This window comes from Spea bombifrons, chromosome 1, assembly GCF_027358695.1.
Source record: "Spea bombifrons isolate aSpeBom1 chromosome 1, aSpeBom1.2.pri, whole genome shotgun sequence".
In the NCBI taxonomy this organism is placed as follows: Eukaryota; Metazoa; Chordata; class Amphibia; order Anura; family Pelobatidae; genus Spea; species Spea bombifrons.
In genome coordinates this window covers 138,130,266-138,142,686 of record NC_071087.1, presented here as the reverse complement: position 1 = coordinate 138,142,686, position 12,421 = coordinate 138,130,266, and the positions used below count along the sequence as shown (strand labels likewise).

The following is a 12,421-nucleotide window of genomic DNA, read 5'->3' as shown; positions in this document are numbered from 1 at the left end:
TTCCTCCAGCTGAACACATCTCCTGTGCAGTGGTTTTCCCACCACTGGTTCACTGGGGATTTCCAGGGTTCCAACAGGACGCCCTATACACATTCACAGAAAAAAAAAAAAAAAACATTCCCATGGATTTAAAATGGGACCACTTTCCTGCCAGTGTCTGGTTGCTTCAAGTAGCCAAACTAGCGCCAAACAGCAGATTGGTTTGCTTCCATATTTTTTTTCTTTTTCACAGGTAAAATTGGATTATTAAAGTACATTAATATATATTCCTTGCCGGTAGGGCTGTATGGGACACTACAACATCCCTTTAACAACGGACGAAGACTCCTTTAACTATGGACGAAAACTGATTATTGGACGTACAAGTGACAGCATTCACATTCGCGACACCACTTCTGAAACTGGGTAAGGGTGAGCTAACAAGAATCAAGAAATTACAGTTTTACCTTAATCTACTGATTTATAGCTGTACATACATCCTTTAGAAATCGCACAGGGATAAAGAAAATGCAGCAATGTAGTGAAAACCATGCCGCCATCTTTGCCTTGAAAATAACCTAGCAGAATATTGTTATTTCAAAGTAAATATTAGACATTAGATTTCAAGGGATGCTGTATCAGATAGTATTACAATCAAATATATATTCAGCTAGATTAAAACTGTCTCAACGGCATGTTCTGGTTTACAGAAACACAAAAGCAACACCTTTTTCTGCTGGAGGCAACGTTTATTACAGATTCCAACTTTTTTGGCAAACATTCCAATAAATCACATCTGTAAACAGTATGCTTCCCTTTTTCATTGGCAGCGTTCATTGATGAAGGATAAAAAAAAAAAATATATCTATAATATCTCAGGTTTATTCAGAATGCTATGAACCAAAAAGCTTCTGTTCCCGTGTGAAAAAAAGTTGTTTTTTTATCAAAGTAAACTGGTAATTTGCACGAAATGCAAGTTTGTGCTACTGGATGATCACAGTATTTCAACGTTAAATAGATCTGTATTTTACTCAATTCCTGGATTTCAGGAGAAAAGACAACACTTTAAATATACATGTAGGTAAATAGCTTCTTTGCATATCTTTTTCAAAAATACTTTATCTGTATATAAATAGTCACCTACATGGTTAAATTTCCTTATTCTTTACCCAAAAAGTACATTGGTTAAACACCTTCGCAAGTAGCAGACCTCCCCCTCTGCATCGAAGGAGTTTTTCTTTGTATAATAATAATCATAGCCCCCCTGTAACCCCCCCTCTTTAATGTTAATAACTCTGAGAAATTGTTGAAATGGAAATGCTTTAGTCTTCCACAATACAAGTAGCAAATTCATAGGAAAAACCCTACGATAACACTCATCAGTTGATTTAACCTGAGCGTTTGGCCTATTAGATAGCAGCTTTGTGTTTTCGTCAAACATGCTCACATCCACTCAAACCCTTCCACGCTCGCAGGCACGCTCCCAGACGCTGATAGGCCACAGTGTGCTTCCCGACGCTTTAATAAAGTAGGAAGCGGTGTAGCTAATACTTAACTACACGGAGTACACACAAGCAAACACCTTAAGGCATCCGTTGAAGTGGGGGTACGATTTGCAAGGTAAGTTCAAGTTAAAGACAGACTATATAGAATTTTTTTTTCTTTTTTATATATGCACCTCTGTCCATCGACCCTCCATATTTTTTTGTTTTAAAAAATATATTTGTGCAAATTTTTTTTTAAACCTTCTACCACTTAAGGCAAAGGGTCTGCATTAAGAAAAGATCAGAAGACAGACAGACATTTATCCGAAAGCACATCATTCTTTGCTACATTTTAAAATGCGCATTGTGTCTCGTGTAGGCACTGAAATGCCAGTATCTGCACCGACTTCCACAGGATAAATGCGAGTCCAGAGGACGATAAAGGAAAAACAAAGCAGCTTTTAAATAAGCAGAATAAAATGGGGCTGGGGAGAGGCCAAAGAGAAAGAAAAAAAAAAAAAAAACAAGTCTGCTAATACTGAAACTCCTGAAAAAAGTTTCCTTTCTTAATCCTAGCGTAACACATCTGGAATTTTAAATAAATAACGTTAAGTATTCACATCTTGTCTGAGCAAAGCTTTAGTGCCAGGACTTTGCCTGTCGTTGGTCAAATTCTCCAATAAGTCTCTTAATGTGAGCAAGCTTGTTGTGCAGATACTCGCATCGGTACTTTTCTTCATAATAGTTGGGACTAGTCTGGGGACAGAAAAAAAAATAATGTAGGTGGTTAGCACAATGGCCCACACAAATCCCTCAATACAAATGGTCAGGCACTGGATTTGCTTTGTTCTACACTATCCAACAGCTTGTTTGGTCGGACGAAGAGAAAAGGTTCTACTTGGACAATAGACCCATGATATGGACTAAAATACAAATACTTTTACTAAATTTAGCGATTTCAAAAACACTTTCTTAATTGCTAATCAGATGCTTGTAATGGGGTGCATTTCCCATGTGAATCTTTCCTAGAATTATCTCTTTATGAAGGGCATAATTATAATAAGGCGTGAAAAAAACCTCAGCGCAATTAAGTTTACTGAGACTACCTACAAGTTTGCGCTCCGCTTGCCGTTCGGCAGAATTCTTTAAGAACTAGCTGGTTTAATATCTCGTATTGCGCGAGGTAAAAGGGGAGTAAAACATACATATGAAGTGATTATGAGAAAGGCGTTATAAAACTAACCTCTTTTAATTTGCGGTATTCCTTGAGAACCTCTTCATGTATAACCTGTCAAAGAAATAATTACATTAGTTACAATCACACTAAAACCTTCCATTTAAATGTGTAAACCTACAATACACTGAATGTTTGTTGAGTGACAACCTCCATATATTATACACAAATTGATTGTTCTACCAGCACATGGACAAGTGATCTTTAATAAACAAAATACCTTATACTCTTTAGAATCAGTAGAAAGCCCCTTGCGCTGTGAATCGAGCTGCACAAATTTCCTAGTAACACTTTCAACTCTAGAATGCAAACTCCGATATTCATCATACTCAGAGTTGAAATCCTCTTTGTAACTTTGCCTCTGCTCGTTCGTCACAATGACAGTGTATTTGCTGCATATGAATAGAAAAAAAAAAGTTAGGTATACATATAACTTAGTATACATATCGTTATACATATACGCATTTATATAGTTACATAATTTAAGCGCGGAGAAATCACCAATCGACCAAAAAAATACTTACACTACGTAGTCCGGAAGTTCAGTTGTGGATGAAGGATCAGAAGCAGGACATGTCTCTTTAGTTTCTATGAAAAAAAAAGTTAGAAAACAGCCCAATGAGTATTTGTACACAAAAAGCATAGTCCTTTGCTAGCTTACATGCTCACTAGATGCGCAAGGCCAACCACTAGGTCCATAAGAGATGTAGGGTGCACATGCTATCACACCACAATTATATAGGGTTTAGAGCTCCAGCACAATATTCTAGCCCTTTAGGAGTCAATGCGCTAAAACGAGTTTTTCCGCAGTGGGCCACTTCATCAGAAATGTGTGCCGCATTCATTTTACATGGAGAGAAAAAATGGCCCTACTTCCAATATGCAGAGTGTATAATAAAATTATAACAAAAATTACCTGACGAGACTGATCGATAAGTAACCTAAAGTGTCACTAATTGATTTGGTTGCAATAATTAAAGAAAATGTTTCAATTTTTTTATTCACAATTTGTGCATTTTTGTTCTTTACCCTGGATGCCCTCTCTCTGTTATAGGAGTGGGACATGGAGTAGCTGCCATACTGATTATATCAGCCCCTTCATAATTTGTGCATTTTTATTCTTTACCCTGGATGCCCCCTCTCTGCTATAGGAGTGGGACATGGAGTAGCTGTCATACTGATTATATCAGCCCCCTTCTGCAGCAGCTGACCCTGAAGCACCTTTGACTTCCACATTTTTGCCGTTGACCGACTGCAGCAATAAAAGGGGCAATGATGCACAATTGCTCTGAGATTGGGCAGCAGGGGAGGGTCAGGGCAGGTCCAAGGCAGCCTCTGCCAGGGAGTACTGGCAAGTAGCGTTACACTAACACAGAACATATATTATATACACATATACCGTATTGGCTCGGATATAGGCCGCCCCCGTATATAGGCCGCACCCTAAAAGTTTGGTGCTTTTTTAAAGAAAAAGTTTTTTTTCTTTAAAAAAAAGCACCAAAAAACATGCTGCCACTCTGTCCCCCCCCCCGAGATATGCTGCCACTGTCCTCCCTCCCCGAGATATGCTACCACTGTCCTCCTCTCCCCCCTGAGATATGCTGCCACTGTCCTCCTCCTCCCCCCCGAGTTATGCTGCCACTGCCCCCCCCCCCGAGTTATGCTGCCACTGCCACTGTCCTCCCCGCCCCCCCCCCGAGATATGCTGCCACTGCGCCCCCCCCCCCCGAGGTATGCTGCCACTGTCCTCCTCGACTTACCGGAGCAGACTCCCGGGTGTCTTGCGGGGCCGGCGGGGGACATCTACGCAATACGCGTATACAACTTCCGGTGCCGGAATGTCCCCCGCCGGCCCCGCAAGACACCCGGGAGTCTGCTCCAGTAAGTCAGGGGTGGGCAGAGGTAAAACGCATCGTGCGGACGGTCCGCACGATGCGCTTAGACAATCTCCCGTGCCGGCAACCCCCCACATTGGGAAGTGCTGGCAGGGGAGGCTGCCTGAGCGTATCACGGAGTAGGATGCAGGTCCCCTGTAGGATCTGTATCCTATCTGTATCTGTATCCTAACCTCAGACCATGTTTTGTAGGACACACCTTTGTCATTTTAATTACAAGTACCAAAAGATGAGGAGGGCTGTTCCATACATCAACCCTGTCCCCTTAATTGCCCCATAAGGTCGATGCCTTACTTGAAATAGGGGGTAGGGTCGTCTTCTAGCTTTGGGTGCTCCCGTTCCTCCAGATCGGGAGGGGTTTGTGCAGAGGCTTCACTCTTGGAGGAAGCCTGCTTCCCCAGCCACAGGGGCATTTCAAACAAAAGAGAATTACTGGCTGTGCCAGGAAAATACTCAACTGGTGGCAACCCTAGCCACCGCTGCAAGTTCTCGGGAGGGCCTCGCCGCTATGTCCAGCAGGCGGCATTTGGCTCGCATGTTGGAAGCTCCCTGCGCTAGGCCTTCCTAACTCAGATTCAAAAGGTCGAATTACACGTTTTTAAGCACTGGTGTATTGCTCAACTATATCCACAAAACATTCATCTGTAAAGTTAGTTAGGGGTCAGCACCATGTTCCCTTATGGAATACATGCATACACACATCAAAAGCGGCGTGCTTCAATCATACAAGCAGATAGCCGTACCCCACTGCCTTTTCCAGTTTTAAGCGTAAAAGTTCAAAACACCAAGAGTAAAGGGTGCGAGGTTTAGGTCAACACTACAATTGCTTGCTGAAATTTTTTTTTTTTTTAAAAAACCATATAAAAAAAAGTCACACTTGTACGTGAGTTATACTATAGGCCGTTTTCAAATCTGGGTTATAATATTGTATTTTTTTTTTTTTTGGACCCTCTTCATTGGTGTATTCTACAGAAATGAAGCCTTAACATGACACTAAGCTTTTTCATTGATCCTGCAATTCAGTGCACAGCAGAAGAAACATACTTTAAAATTACACAAAACAAAAAACTCAGAAGACAGCCAGCAATCAAATCAGCGATTGACCAGACCGTATTAAATGCCCCTGCGTTATTAACTAAAAAGAAACAAAAACTAACAAACAAAAGAAAATGGAAGTAACAACAAGACAGTATGCTACATGAAATGTTTTACGTCTTTTAACGCTTTCATGAAACCACGATAACGCATCAGTGCCTTTAAACCGGGCAAAATAGCATTAAAGGTATAAACAGGGACTGTTGGTCAAACAGGTGGCCTTAAACTACTGAAAAACAAAAGTGTTGTCCCACATGACTATAGATAGAACTGGTTCACTCAAGTGTCTAACAGTTACCTTTCTGTATGTGTAAACTCGAGGACTGCATTGGGAGGCAGGTCGCGCGGGACTTGCGCACGTGGGCGTTCTTGCTGGTGCTGTCAGGCACAGTACCTGCGGGTCCGGGTAATCCCGCAAGGCTGCCCTCTCACTGCTCCCTTAGTGTCTCCTCTCTTGCTCCGCCCAGGAACAAAACTGAGTCACGTGATGTGATGTCACTTCCCGTGACTCCGCCTTGTTCCTGGGCAGAGCAAGAGAAGAGACACTGAGGGAGCAACTCGAGGGCAGCCTTGCAGGACTGCGTGGGAAATCTGCAGTTCAGGTAAGGAGGTGGGCGTGATTGGCCACAAATGTGGCGGAATACCTACATTGCAGGAGCGGGCAAAAAATCTGCAGGAGTGGGATTAAAAAAGCAGTCCGGCGCAGGGCTCTATTGTAAACGACCTGTTTATGGCATATATTGTAAACTATTTTGTATTACTGTACTTTTCAGTCCATAGAACACTTTGAAAGCTTCACAAGGTCTCAAAAGCAGCCTTATCACCATAAACACCAATGGAACGCCAATGGAACGCCCCAGTCAAGTTCTATGGTGAAAAAAATAAACACCACAATTTACCATTATACTGAGCACTTAGCTCCAAGAACCCACCTTACACTGACTCACATGTGAACACAAATTCATTTCATTTTTAAGCCAAGCAAAAAGTTTGGTATCAGCATTGTGCTAGAGGTTGAAGAGAACGGCCCAAGCTGAGCCACAGCCAACATTCCCGGTACAGAAGGGGCACACCTGCGGACAGACATCACTACCAGAGAAGAAACAGTAAAGAAAGGGACCTGATGCCATAATTTTTGGTTTAAGTAAATTGACAGCAGCTAAGGTTGTTTGCCAGTAATTAGGAAGATCTCCTCTACTAAGCCAAGATCGGCCACATCATTATCTAATTTGCTGTTTTTGCTGTTCTCCCAACACCCATACAAAGGCTGCATGAATGCAATAGGAATGTAAAAGGAGTAAATATCTGTGATATATATATATATATATATATATTTTCATTAGCATTGTTACATATGTCTTGGCTTAAAGTACCGTATTTGCTCGATTATAAGACAACCCTGATTATAAGACGACCCCCCAAAATCAAAATATTAATTTAGAAAAAAAACAAAAAGCCTGACTATAAAACTACCCTATAGGAAAAAAGTTTTACTGGTAAATATTAGTTCATGTAAACTAATTTTCATATTTAATAAAAGCTATGATTGAGAAAAAAAAATATATATTTTTTTATTTCCTTTTATTTGCCAACCTGCCCCCCCCCGTTATGCACATCTGCCCCCAGGCTTGCCACTCTGCCCCCAGAAATGCCTTATACCCCCCTATTTGCCACTCTGCCCCATGATGTGCCTTTTAACCCTCTATATGCCACTCTGCCTCCAGAAATCTCTTATACCCTCCTATATGCCACTATATGCCACTGTGCCCCATGAGTGGCATATAGGGGGTTAAAATGAATTTCTGGAGATAGATATAGATAGATATCTAACAGCAATCACGCTCCTATCAAGCCAAGGCAGCCAGTACATGCTGGAACCTGGGGATGATAGTAATGGGATTACAGCCTCCCTATGCCATACTACCACCACCACCCCCCTTACACATCCATGCTATCACACACACACATTCACAAACATTTAAATACTCATTCATTCCATTAATCACACATACACACACACGCTCAAACCCCCCACCCCCTTACCTGAACTGCAGATCTCCCACTCGCAGACTTCTGCAGGGGCCCGGCTGTGCGAGCAACTTCTCTGGCCCCGCCCCCAGAGGAAGGAGGGGGGAGGTAGAGTTATGCGAGGGCTGTGCTAGCTTCCTGTTCTCCTGCTGCGAGTAGTAGAGACGCTGCTCGCGACCAAAGCCCGGTAAGCAGCACGGCCCCAGCAGACTTTTGTCTGATTAGAAGACGACCTCGATTATAAGACGAGGGGCATTTTTCAGAGCATTTGTTCTGGAAAAAAACCTCGTCTTATAATCGAACAAATACGGTAATTTAAAAAACTTAATATTTTAACGCAACAGATCTGCTTGAAGCCGGGTCTGGCTCAGTGGAAGTGTCCCAGCTTTGGAGCATGCAGCTCTTGTTTTGCAGCCAGCGCTCTACAACTTGTGAAATGCATAGTTTGCGTGGCAACTGCGAGCCTTCTTTTATTTACAGACAAGAACCTTTACCAATATTTAAAGAACACTCTACATAAAATAAGCAAAATTACCTTTCTTTGTATTCGGAGCAGCGCTCTCTTCAATAGTAACCGATTCTTCTTTCTTTAGGTGAAGATGCTTTTTTTCCTTCGAGCTTTCATTGTCAAGTTTTTTACGTTCTTTATCCTTTTGCTTTTTGGCTTTCTTTGCCTTTTTGTGCAATGTGCTGATTTTATCGTCCATGGGTTCTGACGGTCCCAACTTAATTGGAGTTGGTGCAGAGTTTTCCAGAGGAGTCCTAGAGGTATATTTTTCTTGCTGGTCCTCATAGGTGCCACGGTTTTGACTTAAATTGTCCACTGGCAGATCTTGAGTTCCCCGACCCTCAGGCGTACTTGGAGAATTAGAGTTCGAGTTTATATTTTGCGGATTGGAAACTGGAAGGCGTGCAGGAGGAAGTGGTGGAAGCGATGGGGTGGCGGCAGAAGGCGGTGCTGGAGGCGGTGCTGGTTTCTCATTGGTTAAACTTAAATGCCCATTTAATGTCGGAGGGACTCTGTTCGTAAGATGAGATATCCTTGGCTTTTTATTCATTAATGGATCAATAAAGTCTGTATCCAGAGGTCTTTTCTTAAGGGAGGAAGAAGCGAAATATATATTTTTACTACAAAAACATGCCAACACAAAACACAAATACAAAACACAAATACCAATATAATTTAAATGAAGTTGTATGGTGATGGAATTGTAAAGAAAAATCACTAATGCTTCAAGATAAAAAACTTCCATTGACAAGTCCAAATATATTAAATCCTAAAAAAATAACCAATAAATAGAGTCTCAAAAATACCTGGGTAGGAGATGAAGATGCAGCATTTAAAGGAGGAGAGTCTGATTGACTGGTGCTGGTGGCATTCTGAGACTGATTAAGTTTTCTGTCAAAAATGAAATCACATGCTTGGTTATGGACTTAAAGCAATATTTCATGACCACTGCATTAACTGGTGCTACAGCTAGCGAACATGCTTTAGGACGGTCTAACTCTGGGGCTGTAAAACCCAAAACCCAGAAGAGAGGTCCTGGACAAATTTATGAGGAGCCTTTATACAAGCGGAATTCCTTGTATTATTCCTTCTGTATTTAAAACAGAGTAATTACGGCATCTCTTCTTTCCTTTGTGTTTCGTTTCCTTAAACGAGAGCCATGCACCACTTGAAGCAGACCATGAAATTTTGCTTTTGAAAGGTTACCCGCATCGGAATAAGAGCAGAGAGCATAAAATTACCTAGAGAGCACTCTGTCTAAAAGCTGTTTATCACCCTCCAGGTAACCAGGCCAATCTCTCTGGATCTCTTTGTACACAAAATCCTTAAGTGTGTAAGAATTGTCCTTGGGGTTCAAATTGGCAACCTAACAAAAATAAAAAAAAAAAAACGAACATTATGCAAACTTAAAAATAAAAAACACTCCACTTTACATATTAAGACAGGCCAGCCTGGCAGCCTATACATTACATGTACAAGATAAATGCATTAACAAAATGTTTCACAAACCAGAATAAAACAAATACACATGGATCACTAAGCAATTAAGTCCATGTAATACATTGCGTATTTTTATTTTTTTAATCTATATCTATATATATATCTATATCTATATCTATATATCTATGTCTATATCTATATCTCTATATCTCTATCTATATCTATATATATATACACACATACACCTGATCTAGTATGTGTGCTCTTAATACAGACAATGTACACTGTGCTTTACTCATAACGTCACTGTGGAGAGGGAATACCTACCATGTATGTGACTAAACACAGACACACATTCTAACACCACTGTGGAATGCTCTGGGATCTAGAGCACTTGGATCCTCCAGTATGTGTCATATTACAATCCAATACAACCAAAGTATTCCAGCTTACCCAGTTTCTTTAAATTGATGTGCTAAATAAAAGCTATGGTACAAAAAAATGTGTTTCTATAAAAAGGTGCAAGTTACATGGCGGAGTGGAGATTACTTGGGAGTGGCACCTGACTGCAATGGTGGATAACTGAAGTAGTATTCCAGCAGAAGCAGTAGAGGTTAATACTGCGAGGGATCTTGGGACAGACACACGGCTTCACTGAGCACCAAGGACCAAATAAGGTTTCTCTGTCTACAGAAGGCAAGAACAGGCACACTAGCTGGGCTGAGTGGTTATATGCCAACAACCCTATGTTTAGGTTTCTATATTAATAGTGCCAACAAGTAGATCCCCCACCCCCTCGAAAGATGGGCTTAGACGTTTCCAGACATGATACATACTTCGGAGGTAAATGAAACCAAACGTTTATTGAGTATAGATATGACTTCTAGAGAAAAGTGCCTTCAAGGCAAAGCTGACAAGACACTGAACATGGAAAGTGTCCGGCTTTGCTCGGCACATGGAGAGCCGTATCTGCGTGGATGTTTGCTAATTCAGCTTCTTATCCGCCTGCCGCAGTCAGAGCACTGGGTGTATCACACGTTGGCAGCGAACAGTACAGGCTTGTACTGTTTCAGCAGAAAAAAAACAAAGACCCCACTGAATGAATTAATTAACCCTGATAATCCTGCGGCAAGAGTACATGACGAAAAGAACACAAGGTGGGGGGTGGAATAAACACGCCAGAGGATATCTACATGATATTGTTGATACAGTAAGATGTCAACCGGATTCATCAACTCCTCTAACCGTATTAGAAAGCGAGGCTCGGGCTTTAAACATTTTTCTTTGCGTAAAGAATGTGTCAGAGCGTAAGACGATCACGGTGAAACGTAATGCAAAAATACCCGTCGGAGCTCTCTTAGGGCATGTTCACCATTCAAGGTGTAGCACTGCCCAATAAGGGTCTGCATGGATATTGCAGCAGAAATGATCAGCTTGCCGCAGCTAAAAATAACTGAGGGTATGCTAGTTGCGTATGATGAGCTAGCATTATACCGCAGCACTAGCCGTGCTGACATCTAGCATGCTGTGAGGGAAAGCAGAAAGCCATCCTTGTCTGCTCTAACACTGGCTTGACATCACCGGCCATCAAGCTCACAGTCATAAGCCCTACGTCTCAAAGCCAGTGCGCCGTATCATTTCACATGCATTTACCTATCGCTACTCGTTATTCTTAATCACCTTAGAAGGTACAGAGATGGGGTAATATTCTACAGGTCTGCAGGAACGCCCGGAGAGAAAGCGTTCTATTGGATGGGGCCTCTGTGCTACACAAAGTATTTTAAGAAGCTTAATTATTTTTTCCCCTGTTAACTGCCTGGAGGGGCCAAATCATACAAAAAAAGCGGACTGTGTTGCGATACTGCTGTTTCTCTTTTTATAAAAACAGCGTCATGGCTTCAACAGACAGATGTCGTGATACTGCGACAAGAACCATGCTTGACAGAAAGCAAATGAACAGATAACAGGACAGGGTATTGCCCACTAGCACTAAATTTCCTGGAGGTGCGGGGACGTTACATCAGCTTAACACAAGCCTTCCCGTATATTTTTCCCCAGTAAGAATGAGAAAACTTATCTGGAACCCAAATTTCATAATTAAAAGGGCACCGATAGGCCGGAATGGGCTAGATGCCTTTTTAGATTGTAAGCTTGTTTAAGCAGGGCCCTCCTTAACGCTCGTTTCTGTAAGTTTGTAAGTTTATCCATTGTACAGGGCCGTAGAATACAACGGTGCTCTATAAAAATCATTTAACAAGTTGTTTTTGTGAACTAGAAACAAAACACAGATAAAGGATACATAAAATACAGCCCCATTTACGGTTGGACTCATCCAGCACAGGATATATTAATGTACATTCACCTGTTGAAGCCGGTCTCACCTGTTGTAGAATAACACCGAGGGAGTTCTTGTCTTTCTGATTAACGCCATCCTTGTGTAAGCGAGCAAGGATTTCAGGTTTTTTATATGGCTTCAGTGCTAGAAGGTGAATCACTCGTTCCCTATACGGCCGTTGTGCAATACTGCTGCTTAGGTTTGTCTTTCGTAGGGTGCTTGCAGGGTTAATGGGTGTTGACCGCTTCCTTTCAGGTGCTGTATCTAGAATACTATTTGCTGGTTTACGAATCTGGACCCTCTTCCCTACAACAGACCATAAAGACAAACATTAGGAAGAAGCAAGGATGTCCAGGGAGATTCGGGGGGGTCTTTGGTTGAGGTTCCTCAAACCTTAATTCCACATTGAAAGGAGTATTATGC

At 41.7% G+C, this 12,421-nt stretch overlaps 1 protein-coding gene across 1 annotated transcript in view; it reads right to left on the bottom strand.

Annotated features, from left to right (window-relative positions):
* Window positions 1-270: 270 nt before the first annotated feature.
* The window catches only part of ELL2 (elongation factor for RNA polymerase II 2), a 28,305-nt gene continuing 16,154 nt past the window's right edge, over window positions 271-12,421 (bottom strand). Inside the window, exons 5-12 of the mRNA XM_053474762.1 lie at window positions 12,045-12,304; window positions 9,465-9,589; window positions 9,030-9,114; window positions 8,251-8,809; window positions 3,222-3,285; window positions 2,918-3,089; window positions 2,707-2,751; window positions 271-2,219 (exon numbers count right to left, since the gene is read on the bottom strand). Coding sequence (XP_053330737.1) covers window positions 2,103-2,219; window positions 2,707-2,751; window positions 2,918-3,089; window positions 3,222-3,285; window positions 8,251-8,809; window positions 9,030-9,114; window positions 9,465-9,589; window positions 12,045-12,304 — 1,427 coding nt within the window. The 3' untranslated portion in view covers window positions 271-2,102. The remainder of the gene's footprint in view (window positions 2,220-2,706; window positions 2,752-2,917; window positions 3,090-3,221; window positions 3,286-8,250; window positions 8,810-9,029; window positions 9,115-9,464; window positions 9,590-12,044; window positions 12,305-12,421) is intronic.